Source organism: Sturnira hondurensis, unplaced genomic scaffold (genome assembly GCF_014824575.4).
Source record: "Sturnira hondurensis isolate 20B ecotype Veracruz unplaced genomic scaffold, ASM1482457v3 Scaffold0001304, whole genome shotgun sequence".
Taxonomy (NCBI): Eukaryota; Metazoa; Chordata; class Mammalia; order Chiroptera; family Phyllostomidae; genus Sturnira; species Sturnira hondurensis.
This window is the reverse complement of record NW_028073935.1, coordinates 7,755,491-7,774,322: the sequence shown is the minus strand read 5'-3', so window position 1 is coordinate 7,774,322 and position 18,832 is coordinate 7,755,491. Positions and strand designations below refer to the sequence as shown.

The 18,832-nt window shown below is 39.5% G+C and overlaps 1 protein-coding gene across 10 annotated transcripts in view; it reads left to right on the top strand.

Annotated features, from left to right (window-relative positions):
- The window catches only part of CCDC138 (coiled-coil domain containing 138), a 205,561-nt gene that overhangs the window by 101,029 nt on the left and 85,700 nt on the right, over positions 1-18,832 (top strand). For 8 of the 10 annotated variants that reach the window (XM_037070489.1, XM_037070554.1, XM_037070514.1 and 5 more), the window contains one exon: positions 5,493-5,609. The exons of the other annotated variants lie outside the window; for them this stretch is intronic. In XM_037070489.1, the coding sequence (XP_036926384.1) occupies positions 5,493-5,609 (117 nt within the window). The remainder of the gene's footprint in view (positions 1-5,492; positions 5,610-18,832) is intronic. 10 annotated transcript variants of the gene reach the window in all.

The window sequence follows — 18,832 nt, the reverse complement described above, 5'->3', positions numbered from 1 at the left end:
GGATGGGTTTGAGAGGATGGGGACTAGGTCTGGGCTGCAATATTCAGTTTCCTGGTCTCTGGCCCAATTCCTCCATGAGCTGTCAGGCTCAAATAAGCCACTTAGCAGCACACAGCATGAAACAATCTGGGTGGTGTAGTTTCACACTTGGCCACTCAGTCTCTGGGCATGGGCAGCTGAAATCACCTTTGGGGCGAGCCAGCTGTTGCTGTAGAGTTTTTTACGGAGCAGATGCTTGTCATTTTTAACAAGCACATGGATTTTCACACAGCCCAACTTCCCAATAAATTCAGAGAGTATCTGAGTCAGGGTCTGACACAGTCCAACTCCTCCCTTCTGCAGGTGCCACCTGGCACCTCAGTTTCTCTGGTGCCAGTGTCCACAGTCCCAGCAGATGTGTACTGCCTCTGTGTGTCTCTCATTTTGTCTCCATTCCTCTCAGTGACTTTGAGTATCAAGGTCCCTCTGGTGCTAGGCTTCCTTCCATGCTGTGGTAGGGGAGGGAGCTGGTGATCTAACTCTCCTCTCTGTATCCTGAAGCAGGTGCTAGGCTCGTGGCCACAGCAGCCCTGGTCCTGCATAGATCCCAGGGACCTTATTGCCCTGGTGCAGTCTTCTCACCATCTGTTTTTCAGTGTCCTCTGCAATTTTTTTGCCTCCAAACTTCATATAAGCTGGGATTCCATTGTCTGCTCACTCTTTTCCTCAGATGGTTATCTAGTTGTTCCAACTGGGCTCCACTCCCACCTACCTCACCACCATCTTCTCTAACATCCCTGTCACTTGTTTTAAAGGTGAAAAAGAGATAAGACCCTTATTAGAGGAAAGAAAAAATATAAGCTGATTCCAGAAAACAGAGTTAGATGACTAGATATAGTGATAATAAAAGAAAGTAGGTATATGTGAAAGAATAGAGTTAACCACAACAATAGTAAAGCTCAGGAAGATAGTGTAATGGTCCAAGACTGGGGAGGGGGGATTTGACCAGTAAGACAGTGGATTGCATGGGCCCACTCGGAAAAACCTCAACGCAGAGGACCTTGGGGGCAGGGCTGGCTGCTGAGCTCAGTGGACTCCATGGGAGGGCTGACTTAAGGTGACTCAGTTGTGGCTGTGGGTGAAGGCTGGGGTTGCCATGGTAGGATAAGCTCTCAGTTCACGTCTGTTGAAAAGTATGCTAGGGGCTAGCAGCACTTTACTTCTCTGGCCCCTCCCCGACAGGCAGCATCACAGCACAGCAAACAGGGTTGCCCTGTGAGGGTGCATACCTAAGGGCAAGTGCCCTTACAACCTGTCAGCTGCACCAAGGAAATATGGCCCAAATGAAATAACAGAGTAAAGCCTCAGAAAGGGGTAAGCAAAGAGGAGATCACCAACCTATCTGAGTATCAAAATGGTTATCAAAATGCTCATAGATCTCATTGAGCATGGCCGAGAAATGAAGAAAACAAATGAAGGATACCCGAAGTGAAATAAAGCAGAATATCCAGGGAACCAACAGTGGCAGGAAGGAAACCAGGACTCAAAGCAACAATATGGACAAAAGGAAAAAAAAATAAACATCCAGATTAAAATGAAGAAACAATTCAAAAAAGTGAAGAGACTCTCACAGACCTTTGGGACAACCTGAAACATTCCAACATCTGAATTATTAGTGATGCCAGAAGGAGAAGAACAACAGCAAGAAATTGAAAACTTATTTGAACAAATAATGAAGGAAAACTTCCCCAATCTGGTGAAGGAAATAGACTTCCAGGAAGTCCAGGAAGCCCAGAGAGTCCCAAAAAAGTTGGACCCAAAGAGGAACATACCAAGGCAAGTCATTAAGTTACCCAAGATTAAAGACAAGGAGAGAATCTTAAAAGCAACAGAAGGAAAGGAAAGACTTACTTACAAAGGAGTGCCCATAAGGCTCTTACGTGATTTCTCAAAAGAAACCTTGTAGGTAAGAAGGGGCTGGGAAGAAGTATTTGAAGTAATGAGAGGCAAGGACCTACATCCAAGATTACTGTATCCAGCCAAGTTTTCATTTAGAATGGAAGGGCAGATAAACTGCTTCCCAGATAAGGTCAAGTTAAAGGAGTTCATCATCACCAAACCATTGTTATATGAAATGTTAAAGGGACTTATCTAAGAAAAAGAAGATAAAATATGAATAGTAAAATGACAACAAACTCACAACTATCAACAAATGAACCTAAAAGAAAAGAAAAAAACAATGGAAACAAAAACTAAGCAAACAACCAGAACAGGAACAGAATCAGAGAAATGGTCATCATATGGAGGGATTTCACTGGGGAATGGGAAGGGAGGAATGGGGGGAAAGGTACAGGGAAGAAGCATGGTTAGTAGGCATAAGGTAGATGGGGAGAGTTAAAAATGGTATGGAAAACAGGTCTCAAAGAACTTACATGTACAACTCATGAATGTGAACTAAGGCAGGGGAATACTGGAGGGGGGATAGAGGAGAAAAATTGGGAAAACTGTAATAGCATAATCAATAAAAATATTAAAAATGAAAACAGAAAACTAAGCTGAAAGAATAGAAACTAAAAATAATTTTAAAAGAAAAATGAGAAGAAATATTAATAAAAATAAATAATAAAATGCAAGGGCTATAGGATAGAAAAGTGAAATTTGTCTCAGTTTCTCAGTTGTTGGAGCTAGCTTTGTGATTCCTCTCTGGATCTCTTTTTGGTACTTGCACAGCTCCAGGTATTATTGTCTCACACTTGGGACAAAAAAGGGGGGAAAAGCCACCTGCTGATTTCAAGCCTGCTGAGCATGCTGCAGGCAGAGTGGAGCTGGGCTTCAATTTTTTCCTTTCCGGTTGTTTTTTGGAGGATGAGGCCTAGGTCTGGGCTGCAATATTCACAGGTGCCTATCTTCCAGCCTAGGTCTTCAGAGCACAGCCAGGCCCCCACTGTCCATTTGCACCAGGCAGGTGCCTTTAATCCACCACATTATGCCACCCTTGTGGTGCCCTGATTAGGAGCAACTTGTACTCCACTGCCTCCCTCTTTGCTGTCCTGGGTGTTGTGCACTCTCAGATTGCCTTCAAGGCAATATAGTTCCCCTAGTATATTAAGTCTCTCTCAGGACTGCTACCCCACTATGCCCCTACTGCCCCACTTTGATCAATCCATGAGGTGCCCTGATTTGGAGGTAATTGCACCCCTCCTTCTTCCTCTTTGCTGGCCCAGCTGCTGCAAGAGTTACTTAAATGGCTGCTGTGAGCCTGTTTTTTGAGTACATTACTTGTTTGCACCTGCCATTCTAAACAAGCACCTGGCTTTTCAAACAGCCCAACTCTCTGACCAGTCCAGATACTATCTGGGTCAGGGTCCATCACAGCCCACTCGTCTCCCTTCTCCAGGTGTCACCTGGCTCCCCAATTTCTCTGGTAATGTCTTACCTGGCAACCACACTCCCAGAGGGGCATTACCACTCTCTGTGTCTCCCACTTCATCTTTATTCCCTCCAGGGGCTTCAAGCATACAGGTCTCTCCTGGTGTGGGGCTGCCTTCCCTGCTCTGGTAGGGGAGGAAGCTGTGGAGCACTGCAGCAACCTTGGTCCCTGCACAGGTCCCAGCGATCTTACCTTCCTAACTCAATCTCCTTACCATCTGTTTTTCAATGTCCTCTATGATTTTGGCTTCTTAATTTCATATAAGCTGGGATTCCGTTGGCTGTTCACTCTGCTCTTCAGAAGAATGGCTAGGTGTCCCAGTTGGGTACACAAGCAAGTGGGTTCAGCTTCCACCTACCTCGCCACCATCTTCTGGACCTAAAAATTTTCTATTATTTCCAACAATTGACATTACATAAAGTATTTATGCAAGACTCGTACATAAAGAGGAAAGTAAATATCACCTCAGTTACTATAATCTCTGTTAATATTTAAAAAATACTTTCATATTTCTTTTTCAATATAAGTTCATAATAGGTTTATTTTATGTAAATGATACTTATGCTTTTGTAACCTGTTTTTATCACCCCCAAATAAGCCATCACAATATTATAGATGCCATTATCATTTTAATGTTTATATGTGTAGTATAAATTTATTAAAACATTTAAAGTTCAGAGAGTATGTTTCTATAGTTTAATCTTAAAATCTTAGATGTGGTGATAATACTGGGTCAAAGAAAATACGTACGGTCATGTGTTGCTTAATACAATACACTTTTTCAGAAATACATTGGTTATTTCACCGTGTGAACATCACAAGATGCACTTACACAAACCTAGATGGTATAGTCTACTGCACACCTAGGCTATATGGTGTAGCCTGCTGCTTCTAGGCTATAACATTACTATATTGAATACTTTAGGCAAGTGTAACACAGTGGTGTTTGCGTATCTAACATATCTAAACAAAAAAAGGTACAGTAATAATGTGGTATAAAATATTTAAACATGATATACCTGCACAGGACACTGACTAAGAATGGAGATTGCAGGTCTGGAAGTTGCTCTGGGTGAGTCACTGAGTAAGTGGTGAGTGGATGTGAAGGCCTAGGACATACTGTATATTGTGATAGACTTTATAAACACTGTAATCTTAGGCGACACTAAATTTATAAAATATTATTCAATAATAAACAAAGTTTAATAAACTTTTCTTAGTATAACATTTTTACTTTTTATAAACTAAAAATTTTTAAACTTTCTGACTCTTGTATTAACCTTTAGCTTAAACACAAACACATTGTACATCTGCACAAAATATTTTTTTTGTTTATATCCTTATTCTACAAGCTTTTTTTCTATTTTTTAACTTTTTATTCTATTATTATTAGTTTTTACTTTTTAAATTACTCTGTTTAAAACTAATAAACACAAAGTAGCCTAGGCCTATACAGGCTCAGGTAGGCCTAGACATTCCCCACTTACATGAATATCTGTTGGTGTTGGGATTCCATATTTTTATACTTTTTAAGGAATTTGTTGAGGCCTGGAAAAGCATCTGCTAAACCCTTCACTGAATTCTCTTGAGGGTTCTTTTTCTTCGTCTTCTGCAGTTTCCTTTTCTTTTGCCTCTCCTTCAGCTGTATGTTCCTATTCTAGTTCCCACAACTCCTCAACAGTCAGTTCCTTAGAAACCTGCTCTAGGAGCATCTCAGTGTCATCCTCATCTACATGCTACTTAAAGTTTGACATATTAACGACAACATTGTTGATTTTGGAGTCCTTGTACTACAACCTAAAAATGGCTGTGACATCACTAGGTGATAGGGATTTTTCAGCTCTGTCAATAATCTCATGGGATCTTCAGTGTATATGGGGTCTATTGACTGAATAATCATTATGTGGCACATGACTATATTTAAAATTTAAAATATATATTTCCATATTGTATTGCATATAGTTTTAAAGTGATTTTTTTGGTTAGAGAAGTCTTTCTTTTGGAAAAATGATTTTTGGAAAATTGTGTTAATTTGTTTCAGATATCTAAAAATACTATGCATTTATATTTTTCATCATTTTAGCTTTTGCCTGTGATGACAGAGCACCTACAGTGGATGCCATTTGTGAATTCCAAACTTCATGAACCATTTTTAAAATTTATATATTGGTCTCTACGGCAACTAGAAGCTGGAACACTGGTAATTTATTAATAGGAGCCTCTTCAGCTACTACTTTTTGGTATTATTTCTTGTGATTTTGTTTTTTCACTGATTTTTTTTTTTTTTGCCTGTGTTATGTTTATATATCGGGACTTATTGCTTCCCTTGCTTCATTTACTACTTTTTCTTCTTTCTCCTTTCACATATCTTATTTCTCAATGCCATAGATGTGATTCAATATGAAATGTTGTGTTTTCAGTTTCAGAATTGTATAAGTAAGGAGTTAAAACTGACTGTCATCCCCCCATTATTTAATTCATAATTTTTTGTATTTTATAGAAGATAATGAAAGTTAATGATTTCTTGTGCTTATGCCAGTAAATACACACTAGCAAAATGGGATGAGGAATATTAGGATAACCCAATCAAAGAAAAATTGCCCCAGCATCTTATAAAATGAATAGTATGTTATCTACTCAGTTAAGGGTCATTTAGTTCAAGTAATGATCTAAATGATTATATATTGCGTACATATATAATCATTTGTATAAATTGCTCATCTCTCCCTGCCCCCAAGTTACTATTGATAAATGCTGTTATAACTTTCATTTGGTTAAAAAAGAGATTGAATTTGTGCTCAGGCAGTTTAGTCTTGGTCTTGTGGAATTGAAGAAGCACACAGCTGACCACTCATTGCAGTCCTGATGTTTAAGTAGCATAGACCATCAGTGTTGGCTGGTGTGATGTTTAAATAATGTGATTATTAAGGTTAAGGAAAAATATCTTTTCTGAGGTGATGTGCTAAATATTGTGCCTCCATGCTGTACATGAGTAAATACATGAGTTCTTATGCCAGTGTGTGCACTCACATGCCTACACAACGGAATATCATTTTTAATTTATTGGTCTTAACTGTGTCTCACCAAACAAAGTTACATAAATTAGCAGATCTGTTAATGCTACTGTCTTCTTTCTACAGTGTTTTTTATTGTTATTTGAACAACAGTTTGTGAAAATGGGTAGCTGAATGCTTGCTTTCAACAACAAAAAGGTTCTACTTAGTTGAAAGAAACTTTCTCTTCCTTACAAATCTTTTTTTCATTTTCCTTCAGATAATTTGTAGTTTACTTTTATTGTCACACTTATTATATATTCAGCATCCAACTCTGTGTGTTATTATAGAGAGTACTGTGAACCTACATCTACTTTTCTAGTGAAAAGTGGTGTTTTGCCACTCTGACATTTATTTATTCAACATTTATTGATGAGTTTTTAATATTTAATTTTAACAATCATCTAATTGCATTTACTTTTTTAAAAAATTATCTTTTTATTTGAGATAATTGTAGATTCCACTTGTAGTTATAAGAAATAATAGATCACTTGTAACCTTTACCTCATTCCTCACAATAGTAGAATTAGTACAACATCACAATCATGATATTACCATTGATACAGTCAAGTTAATAGAACAGTTCCATCTCCATAAAGATTCTTCATTAAAAAAAAAATATATATATATACATACACACTTCATTTGTTAGAGCAGGTTTGGGATCACAGCAGAATTGAGCTCAGATATTTCCCATATGTGCCCTACCCCCATACATACACAGCTTTGACCCCTAAAAACATCCTGCACCAAAGTAGGACATTTGTTGCAATCTATGAATCTACCTTGACACGTCATTATTGCTCAATCTCCATAGTTTACATTAGGGTTCATTCTTGGTATTTTATACTCTACAGTTTTTGACAAATACATAATGGCATGCAAGCACCACTTTTTTGTTATACAGAATAATTTGATACTAAAAATAATTTGCTCTGAAAATTCTGTGTGCTCTGCCTATTCCCTATTTTTGCCTACCTCACCTCTAACTCTTGGACACCACTAATCCTTTGACTGTCTTCATAGCTTTTCCTTTTATAGAATGTCATATAGTTGGAATCATACAAAACAGCCTTTTCAAGTTGGCTTCTTTTATTTAACAATATGCATTTAGGATTCCTTCGTGTCTTTTTATGGCTTGATAGCTCATTTGTTTTCAGATCTGAATATTTCATTTCTCTATGTACCACAGTTTATCCATTCACTAAAGGCCATCTTCTTCTTTTTTAAAATGTATTTTATTATTTATGCCATTACAGTTGTTCTATTTCCCCCCCTTCATTCCCCTCCACCCTGCACACCCCCTCCCCCATTCCCCCCCTTTAGTTTATGTCCACCTGTCTTAAGTTCTTTAGATTCTGTATTTCCCATACTATTCTTGCCCTCCCTCCTGTCTATTTTCTACCTACCTTCTATGCTATTTATTCTCTGTACCTTCTCCCCACTTTTCCTCCTCCCACTCCCCTGTTGCTAACCCTCCATGTGATCTTTATTTCTATGGTTCCACTCCTGATCTAGCTATCCTCTTAGTTTCCTTTTGTCTTAGGTGTGGTTGTTAATAACTGTGAGTTTGCTGTCCTTTCACTGTTCATATTTTTTATCTTCTTTTTCTTAGATAAGTTCATTTAACATTTCATATAATAAGGGCTTGGTGATGATGAACTCCTTGAATTTGATCTTATCTGAGAAGCACTTTATCTGTCCTTCCATTCTAAGTGAAAGCTTTGCTGGATAGAGCAATCTTGGATGCAGGTCTTTGAATTTCAAGACTTGGAATACTTCTTTCCAGCCCCTTCTTGCCTGTAAGGTCTCTTTTGGGAAATCAGCTGACAGTCTGATGATGGATACTCCATTGTAGGTGACTGTCCCCTTATCTCTTGCTGCTTCTAGGATTCTCTCCTTCATTTTAATCTTGGGTGATGTAATTATGATGTGCCTTGGTGTGTTCCTCCTTGGGTCCAACTTCTTTGGGACTCTCTGAGCTTCCTGGATTTCCTGGAAGTCTGTTTCCTTTGGCAGATTGGAGAGATTCTCCTTTATTATTTGTTCAAATAAGTTTTCCACTTGCTCTTTCTCTTCCCCTTCTGGTACCCCTATAATTCGGATGTTGCAACATTTAAAGATGTCCTGAAGGTTTCTAAGCCTCTCCTCATTTTTTTTGAATTCTTGTTTCTTTATTCTTTTCTGGTTGGATATTTTGTTCTTCCTTCTGGTCCACTCCATTGATTTGAGTCCCAGTTTCCTTTCCATCACTATGGGTTCCCTGTGCATTTCTCTTCATTTCAATCACTTTAGCCTTCATATGTTCCTCTAATTTGTGACTAAAATCAACCAGTTCTGTGAGCATCCTGATCACCAGTGTTTTGAACTGTGTGTCTGATAGGTTGGCTATTTCTTGGTCGCTTAGAGTTATTGGCTCTGGGGCTTTGAGATCTTCTTGAGCCATGACGTTTTGGTCTGTTTGCACCTGTTACATATGAGGGGCAGAGCCCTAGGTGTTCACCAGGGCGGGGCAGCTCAGTTGCTGGGTTGTGATACTGTATGTGGGAGCGGGGTCAAAGAGGGGCAATGGCAGTCCCATCCGCTGCTTCCCACCACTGTGGCCTGCACGGTCCGTCTCACTGCTTGCTCCTTCACCTGGTTTATCTGCACGTGAATGTGTGACTGCGGTCAGCCTGCCGCCTTGTATCCTCACCGGGGTTGCCTGTCACTACTCCACACCTGGGATCTGCCAACCGTCACCTGTGAGCCTGGGTTCCTGGGTCGGTCTGGCTGAGTTTTCCTGTGCAACCCTGCTCCACCAGTCGCTGGCTCTGCCCCTCCACCGGTCTTGCTGAATGGTTCATTGGTGTCCATATAGTTCAATTTTCTGTGTTTGGTTGCATTTTTGTTACTAAAACTTTGTTGTTTCTAAACTTGGTTGTTGGAGGAGGCACAGTGTTTCCACCTACACCTCCATCTTGGCTGGAAGGCCATCTTGATTACTTCCAAGTTTTGGCAAGTGTGAATAAAGATGCTATAAACAACAAATATGTGCAGGTTTTTGTATAGATATATTTTCAGTTCCTCTGGGTAGATATCAAGGACAAAATTGTTGGGTAGTACAGTAAGAGTATTAGTTTTTTTTTAAGAAATTGCAAACTGCCTTCTAAAGTGGCTGTATCATTTTGCATTTCTAGAAGAAATGACAGAGATTCTCTTGCTTCACATCCTCATCAATCTTTGATGTCAGATTTTGGGGTTTTGGCCATTCTATTGACATGTAGTGGTATCTCCTTGTCATTTAAATATACAATATTCTTTTTTAACTTATTTTTTAAGAATATTTTACTGCGTATACTATTGCAGTTATCCCAAATATTTTCCCCCTTTTATCCCCCATTACTCTGCCCTCCTCCCAAAAGCAATGCCCCCCTCTTAGTTCATGCCCATGTGTCATACATATACGTTCTTTGGCTTCTCCATTTCCTATACTATTCTTAACCTCCCCCTGTTCATTTTGTATCTACCATTTATGCTTCTTATTCCCTGTACCTTTTCCCCCATTCTTCTCTCTCTCACTGCTGATAACCCTCCATGTGATCTCCATTTCTGTGGTTTTGCTCCTGTTGTAGTTGTTTGCTCAGTTTGTTTTTCTTTTAGTTTTTCTCTTGGGTTTAGTTGTTGATAGTTGTGAATTTGTTATCATTATACAGTTCTTATTTTTGATCCTATTCTTTTTCTTGGATAACTCTCTTTAACATTTCATATAAAAAGGGCTTGGTGATGATGAACTCCTTTAATTTGACCTTATCTGGGAAGCGTTTTATCTGCTTTTCCATTCTAAATGATAGCTGTGATGTAATCTTGGATGTAGGTCCTTGACTTTCATGACTTTGTTTTTTTTTAATATAATTTTTTAATTTAATTCTTGTTCAAGTACAGGTTTCTGTCTTATATTCCCAACCCTGCCCGTCCCCCACCCCATGCTCCCACCTCCCTCCCCTTTCTGCCCCCCACCCTTAGTTATTGTCCATGTGTCCTTTATACTTGTTCATGTGAGTCCATTCCCTTTTCTCCTATGATTCTCTCCCCTCTCCCCTCTGTACCCTGTCAGCCTGTTCCATATTTGAGTGTCATTGGTCATATTTTGCTTGCTTGTTTGTTTTGTAGTTTAGATTCCTGTTAACGGTGATATCATATAGTATTTGTCTTTCACAGCCTGGCTTATTTCACTCAGCATAATGCTTTCCAGTTCCATCCATGATGTTGCAAAGGGTAGGAGTTCCTTCTTCCTTTCTGCAGCATAGAATTCCATTGTGTAAATGTACCATAGATTTTTGATCCAGTCACTTACCGATGGGCATCTAGGTTGCTTCCAACTCTTGGCTATCGTGAATTGTGCTGCTATGAACATCAGGGTGCATAGGTTCTTTTGGATTGGTGTTTCAGGGTTCTTAGGATATACTCCTAGAAGTGGAATTGCTGGGTCAAAAGGCATGTTCATTTTTAGTTTTCTTAGAAAATTCCATACTATTTTCCATAGTGGTTGTACCAGTCTGCAATCCCACCAACAGTGAACTAGGGTCCCGTTTTCCCCACAACCTCTCCAGCACTTGTTGTTTGTTTCTTTGTTTATGATAGCCATTCTGACTGGTGTAAAGTGGTATCTCATTGTGGTTTTAATTTGCATCTCTCTGATAGCTAGTGATATTGAGCATCTTTCCATGTGTCTCTGGATCCTCTGTATGTCCTCCTTGGAGAAATGCCTGTTCAAGTCCTCTGCCCATTTTTTAATCGGGTTGCTTGTCTTCTTTGAGTGGAGTCGAGTGAGTTCTTTGTATATTTTGGAGATTAAACCCTTATCTGAGTTATCATTGGCAAATATATTTTCCAAGCTGTTGCTTCTCTTTTTATCTTGATACTGTTTTCCTTAGCCATGCAGAAGCTTTTAATTTTGATGAGATCCCATTTGTTTATTCTTTCCTTTATGTCCCTTGCTCTAGGGGATGTATCAGTAAAAATCTTGCTGCGTGGAATATCTGAGATTTTCCTGCCAATGCTCTCCTCTAGGGCTTTAATGGTTTCACGGCTTATATTTAAGTCGTTTATCCACCTTGAATTTATTTTGGTGTATGGTGTAAGTTGGTGCTTGAGTTTCATATTTTTGCATGTAGCTGTCCAGTTCTTCCAACATCATTTGTTGAAAAGGCTGTCTTTACTCCATTTTATGTTATTGCCTCCTTTGTGGAATATTAATTGACTGTAGAGAGTTGGGTTTATTTCCATGCTCTCTGTTCTATTCCATTGGTCTATGTGCCTGTTTTTGTGCCAGTACCAGGCTGTTTTGATTACAGTGGCCTTGTAATACAGTTTGCTATCAGGTATTGTTATCCCTCCTACTTTGTTCTTCTTTCTCAAAATTGCAGCAGCTATTTGGGGTCTTTTATGGCTTTGAATACTTCTTTGCAGTCGCTTCTTGCCTGTAAGGTTTCTTTTCAGAAATCAGCTGATAATCTTATAGGAACGCCTTTGTAAGTAACAGTCTCCTTTTCTGTTGTTGCTTTTAAGATTCTCTCCTTACCTTTAATCTTGGGTAATATAATTATGATATGCCTTCGTGTGGACTTCCTTGGGTCCAACTTCTTTGGGACTGTCTGAGTTTCCTGGACTTTCTGGAAGTCTATTTCCTTTGCCAGATTGGGAAAGTTCTACTTTGTTATGTTTAAATAAGTTTTCAGTTTCTTGCTCTTCTTCTCCTTCTGGTAACCCTCTGATCTGATGTTGGAATGCTTAAAGTTGTCCCAGAAGTTCCTAAGCCTCTACTCATTCTTTTAAATTCTTGTTTCTTCATTCTGTTCTGGTTGAATGTTTATTTCTTCCTTCTGGCCCACATCATTGATTTGAGTCCCAGTTTCCTTCCCTTCACTGTTGGTTCCCTCAACATTTTGTTTTATTTCATTTTGCATAGCCTTCACGTCTTCCTTTCTTTTGTGACCATACTTAAGCATTTCTGTGATGAGCATCCTGATTACTAGTGTTTTGAACTCTGAATCTGATAGTTTGGCGATCTCTTCATCACCTAGTTGTATTTTTTTTTTTTTAGAGGGGAAGGAGAGAGGGAGAGAAACATCAATGTATGGTTGCCTTTTGTGCATCCCCTGCTGGTAGTTAGCCTGCAAGGAACCGGTTTGCAACCCAGGCATGTGCCCTGACTGGGAATCGAACCGCGATCGTCTGGTTCGCAGGCCCGCGCTCAATCCACTGAGCTACGCCAGCCAGGGCCACCTAGTTGTATTTTTAATCTGTGCTTTCATTTGGGCCATTTTTTTTTTGGTCTCGGTACACCTGTTGCACTCTAAAGGGGCAGATCCTTAGCTGTGTGCCGGGGTAGGGCAACCCACATCCCTGCATGGTAGCGCTGTTTATGGGGGAGAGATCTGAAAAGGAACCATGCCACTTGTTCAGCTCTTGGTCAGCTTTTAGTCACTTGCCCCACTACCCACAAGCAAATTGGGCCCTTCCGGTCCTATTTTCCAGGTGGGAGGGTTTGTGTATGTTCTAAAATCTGGTGTGTCTCTCCAACGAACTCTCCTGTGCAGCTGGAAGTTTCTTCCACCTCTGCAATTCACACAGGTTTTTACAGCCAGAGGTTTTGAGGCTTTTCTCCCTGCACTGGAACTCTGGGTTTTGTAGTCTATCACTATCCCCAGTTGTTCCTCCCGGTTTATCTGCACACAAATATGGGTCCCCCACCCCCAGTCCACTCTAGGTGCCACCTTGCCATGTGTCCTCTCCTCTCCATCTGGTAGTCTACACCTCTCCTACCAGTCTGGATGAATGTTTCTTCTTTAACTCCATGGTTTTCGGACTTCCATACAGTTTGATTTTCTGGCAGTTTTGGTTGCTTTTTGTTTTGAAATTTGTTGTTTTACTTTTGGTTGTGGGAAGAGGCAAAGTATATCTATTTACACCTCCATTTTGGCTGGGAATCCCACCTTTATGTTCATAGCAACCCTATTTACAATAACCAAGTACTGGATACAGCCTAAATGTCCATCAGTAAATGCATAAAAAAAACTGTGTCATATTTACACAATGGAATACTATGCAACAAAAAGAATGAAGGAACTCCCACCATTTGTGATAGCATGGATGGAACTGGAGAGTACTATGCTAAATGAAATAAGCAAGGTGATGAAAGACAAATACCATATGATCCTCCCTTATAAGGGGAACCTAATCAATAAAACAAACATGTGAGCAAAATAGAAGCATACATAGAAATAAAGAACAAACTGATAGTTTCCAGAGGGTGTGGGGAGGGGGGCAATGGGAGAAAGAAGGAAAGAGTCAAGGAACATGTATAAAGGACAAATGGACAAAGACAAGGGGTGGGTAGGAGAATTCAATGTGGTAGATGGGGGAGAGTAGGGCAGGGGAGAGTAATTCAGGGAAAAATATGAGGACAACTGTAATTGAAGAACAATTAATTTTTTAAAAAAGCCTTTGTTGGTGACCCTAACCCTAGCTACTGCCTGGCTTTCTACACACTCCAACTCTAGCAAGTCCAGAGTCTACCTAAGTCAGCCAGTTGTGGTCCTCCTCTTCTCCCACCTCTGGGTTTCATCAGGATCCCCGACACTCTCTGGAATTGTCCTGGCCTGAGACCACCTCCCCTGCTCCGCCACCCAGTTTGTGCACCGCCAGCAGTGTGTGTTTGTTTTCATGCCTTCTCCCCGTCATCGCCTCCCTCTCCCCCTGACCCTTTCCCATCCCTCCAAAAATCTTTGTTCATGGAAGTTTCCACTGGGGTGGGTTTGAGATTTGCCTGCCCAGGGAAAGGAGGGAGAAGCTAGGCTGCAATCACTGACTCAGCTCTCTTCCAATATTTTTTCTATGGCAACCTCATTTTTTGGCACCATGCCTGGGGACTCCCCCATCTGCCTATAAACCTACCTATCACATGTTTTGAAGTTTCGGCAAACTGGCTTCCAGACTTTATATCAGCTAAGATTCTGTTGGTTCACTTTGTCTTTCAAAAGATCGCCAAGTGTCCCATCCAAGTTGGGTGCATGAGCAAGTGGGCTCAGCTCCCATCTACTTCACCACCATCTTCTCTCTTCTACATGCTTTTAAAATCAAGTTTATTTCTTTTTTATTCCTGTTATTCTCAGTTTTTATTATGAATGGTTATCGATTTTTTCATTTACTTATTTTGCATTTATTGACACAGTTATGTGATTCTTTTTCTTTAACCTGATAATGTGATATACTACATTTACTGACTTTGAAATATTGAAACCTCCATGCATTCCTGAAGTAAACTTTTCTTGGCTGTGTTGTATAGTTCTTTTTAAATTTGCTGAATTCTTTTTCGTAATGTTATGTTAAGGAGTTTTGTGTCTATTCATTATAGATAGTGGTCTGGAGTTTTCTCTATGTAATTTGTATAGGTGATTTGTAGTAGTTTATGCTTTTCAAGGAATTGAACTATTTTGTCTCATATGTCAAATATATATTTGTAGAGCTATTATCCTTTTGATGACTTCAATATTTGTAGTAATAAACCTGTTCTATTTCATTTCATTTCACAAATTGATAATTTGTGTCAATTTTCCTGATCTCTTTGTCCTTCTTTTCAGAAGTTTGTCTGTTTATGTTGATTTCTTTTTGAAAAGATCATCTGTTTCATGATTTTTCCATTTTCAATTTTATCTCTTCTCTTTATTATTTTCTTCCTTCTGCTTGCTTTGTATTTGCTTTCATCTCCTTATTTAGGGGGGATTTAAGCCATTTTATTTGTTTCATATATTATTTGTAAGTTTTTAATACTTTTTATTTATTTACTTATTTATTCATTCATTTATTTCTTTTTAGAGAGAGGGGAAGGGAAGGAGAAAGAGTGGAAGAGAAACATCAATGTGTGGTTGCCTCTCATGTGTCCCCTTTTTGGGACCTGGACTGCAACCCAGGCATGAGCCCTGACTGGGAATTGAACCAGTGACCCTTTGCTTCACAGGCTGTCCTCAATCAACTGAGCTCCACCAGCCAGGGTATTATTTATAATTTTTTAAACTGTTTTTCAAGTACAGTTTTCTGCCTTTTCCACCCATCCCTTCCTACGACCCCAGCCCTCCCCACTACTCTCTCCCGTTTCCACTCCCCCCTTGTTGTTGTCCATATATTCTTTATAATTATTCCTGTAAACCCTCCACCCTTTTTCTTTATCCCCTCCCCTTTTCCTTCTGATCACTGTCAGCCTACTCTCAATTTCAATGTTCTTAGCTATACTTTGCTTGCTTATTTGTTTTGTTGATTAGGTTCCTAATAATGTTGAGATCCTATGGTATTTGTCTTTTATCGCCTGGCTTATTTACTTGGCAAATGTTCTCCAGTTCCATCCATGCTGTTGCAAAGGGTAGGAATTCCTTCTTTCTTTCTGCTGCATAGAATTCCACTGTGTAGATGTACCATAGTTTTCTGATCCATTTATTTACTGGTGGGAACTTGGGTTGCTTCTAGCACTTGGGTATTGTGAATTGTGCTGCTATGAACAATGGGGTGCATGAGTTCTTTTGGATTGGTGTTTCAGGGTTCTTAGAATATAATCCTAGCAGTGGAATTGGTGGGTCAAAAGGCACGTCCATTTTTAGTTTTCTTAGAAAATTCCATACTGTTTTCCATAGTGGTTGTACCACTCTTCAATCCCACCAACAGTGTGCTAGGGTCCCGTTTTCTCCACAACCTCTCCAACATTTGTTGTTTGTTGCTTTCTTTATGATGGCCATTCTGACCGATGTAAAGTGGTAACTCATCGTGATTTTAATTTGCACCTCTCTAATGTCTAGCAATACTGAGCATACTTTCATATGTCTCTGGACCTTCTGTATGCCTTCCATGGAGAAGTGTCTTTTTAAGTCCTTTGCCCATTTTTAAATTGGATTGCTTGTCTTCTTTGAGTGGAGTCATGTGAGTTCTTTATATATTTTGGATATCAAACTCTTGTCTGAGGGCTGATTGGCAAATATCTTTTCCCATATAGCTGGTTCTCATTTCATTTTAATGGTGTTTTCTTTAGCTGTGCAGAAGCTTTTTATTTTGATAAGATCCCATTTGTTTATTTTTTCCTTCATGTCCCTTGCTCTAGGGGACATATCAGTGAAAATATTGCTTAATGGAATGTCTGAAATTTTTCCTTCCTGTGTTCTCCTCTAAGGACTTTAATGGTGTCAAGACTTGTATTTAAATCTTTTATTCATCTTGAATTTATTTTATTTTATTTTATTATTATTTTTATTTAACTTTTGTTCAAGCACAGTTTTCTTTCTTGTATTCCCAGCCCGGCCCCCCGAGTGCTCCCCACCTCCCTCCCATCTCCACCCCCCACCTTAGTTATTGTCCCTGTGTCCTTCATAATTATTCATGTGAGTCCATCTCCTTTTCCCCTGTGATTCTCTCCCCTCTACCCTCTGGACCCTGTCAGCACGTTCTGTATTTCAGTGTCTTTGGTTACATTTTGCTTGCTTGTTTGTTTTGTTGTTTAGATTCCTGTTAAAGGTGATATCATATGGTATTTGTCTTTTGAATTTATTTTTTGTGTATGGTGTAAGTTGGTATACGAATTTCATTTTTTGCACATAGCTGTTCAGTTCTCCTAACACCATATGTTGAAGAGGCTATCTTTGCTCCATTTTATGCTGCTGGCCTCTTTGTCAAATATTAATTGACTATAGAGACTTGGGTTTACTTCTGGGCTCTCCATTCTCAACCATTGATTCCTGTGTTTGTTCTTATGCCAGTAGCAGGTGTTTTGATTACAGTGGCCTTCTAATACATTTTGATATCAGGTATTGTGATTCCTCCTACTATGCTCTTCTGTCTAAAAATTGCTGCAGCTATTTGGGGTCATTTATGATTCCATATAAATTTTTGAAGTGTTTGTTCTATTTCTGTGAAATATGCCATTGGTACTTTAACAGATATTACATTGAATCTGCAAATTGCTTTGGCTAGTATGGACGTTTTGATGATGTTAATTCTTCTGATTCATGAATACGGTATATGTTTCCATTTGTTTGTGTCCTCCTTGATTTCTTTCTTCAGTGTTGTGTAGTTTTCTTTTTTTAATATATATTTTATTGATTATACCATTACAGTTGTTCTATTGCCCCCCTTCATTCCCTTCCACCCACACACCCCCTCCCCCACCATTCTCCCCCTTAGTTTATAACCATGTGTCTCAAGTTCTTTAGATTCTATATTTCCCCTGCTATTCTTGCCCTCCCCCTATCTATTTTCTACCTACTGTCTATGCTATTTTCTGTACCTTCTCCCCCCTTCTCCTCCTCCCACTCCCCTGTTGCTAACCCTCCATGTGATCTTCATTTCTATGGTTCCACTCCTGATCTAGCTGTTCTCTTGGTTTGCTTTTGTTTTAGGTGTGGTTGTTAATAACTGTGAGTTTGCTGTCCTTTCACTGTTCATATTTTTCATCTTCTTTTTCTTATATAAGTCCCTTTAGCATTTCATATAATAGGGGCTTGGTGATGATGAACTCCTTGAACTTGACCTTATCTGAGAAGCACTTTATCTGTCCTTCCATTCTAAATGAAAATTTTGCTGGATAAAGCAATCTTTGCTGTAGGTCTTTGGATTTCATGACTTGGAATCCTTCTTTCCAGCCCCTTCTTGCCTGTAAGGTCTCTTTTGAGAAATCCACTGACAGTCTGATGATGGATACTCCATTGTAGGTGACTGTCCCCTTATCTCTTGCTGCTTCTAGGATTCTCTCCTTCATTTTAATCTTGGGTGATGTAATTATGATGTGCCTTGGTATGTTCCTCCTTGGGTCCAACTTCTTTGGGACTCTCTGAGCTTCCTGCATTTCCTGGAAGTCTATTTCCTTTGCCAGATTGGGGAAGTTCTCCTTTATTATTTGTTCAAATATGTTTTCCACTTGTGGCCGTTTCTTTCCCCCTTCTGGTACCCCTGTAATCCGGATGTTGGAACGTTTAAAGATGTCCTGGAGGTTCCTAAGCCTCTCCTCATTTTTTTGAATTCTCATTTCTTCATTCTTTTCTGGTTGGATGTTTCGTTCTTCCTTCTGGTCCACTCCATTGATTTGAGTCCCAGTTTCCTTTCCATCACTATTGGTTTCCTGTGCATCTCCCTTCATTTCAATTAATTTAGCCTTCATATGTTCCTCTAATTTTTGACTATAATCAACCAGTTCTGTGAGTATCCTGATAAAACCGTGTCTTGAACTGTGCATCTGAGAGGCTGGCAATCTCTTGGTCGCTTAGCGTTATGGGCTCTGGGACTTTGAGTTCTTCTTGCTCCATCTTTTGGGCTGTTTGTGCCACTGTTAGGTGTCAGGATCAGAGCCCTA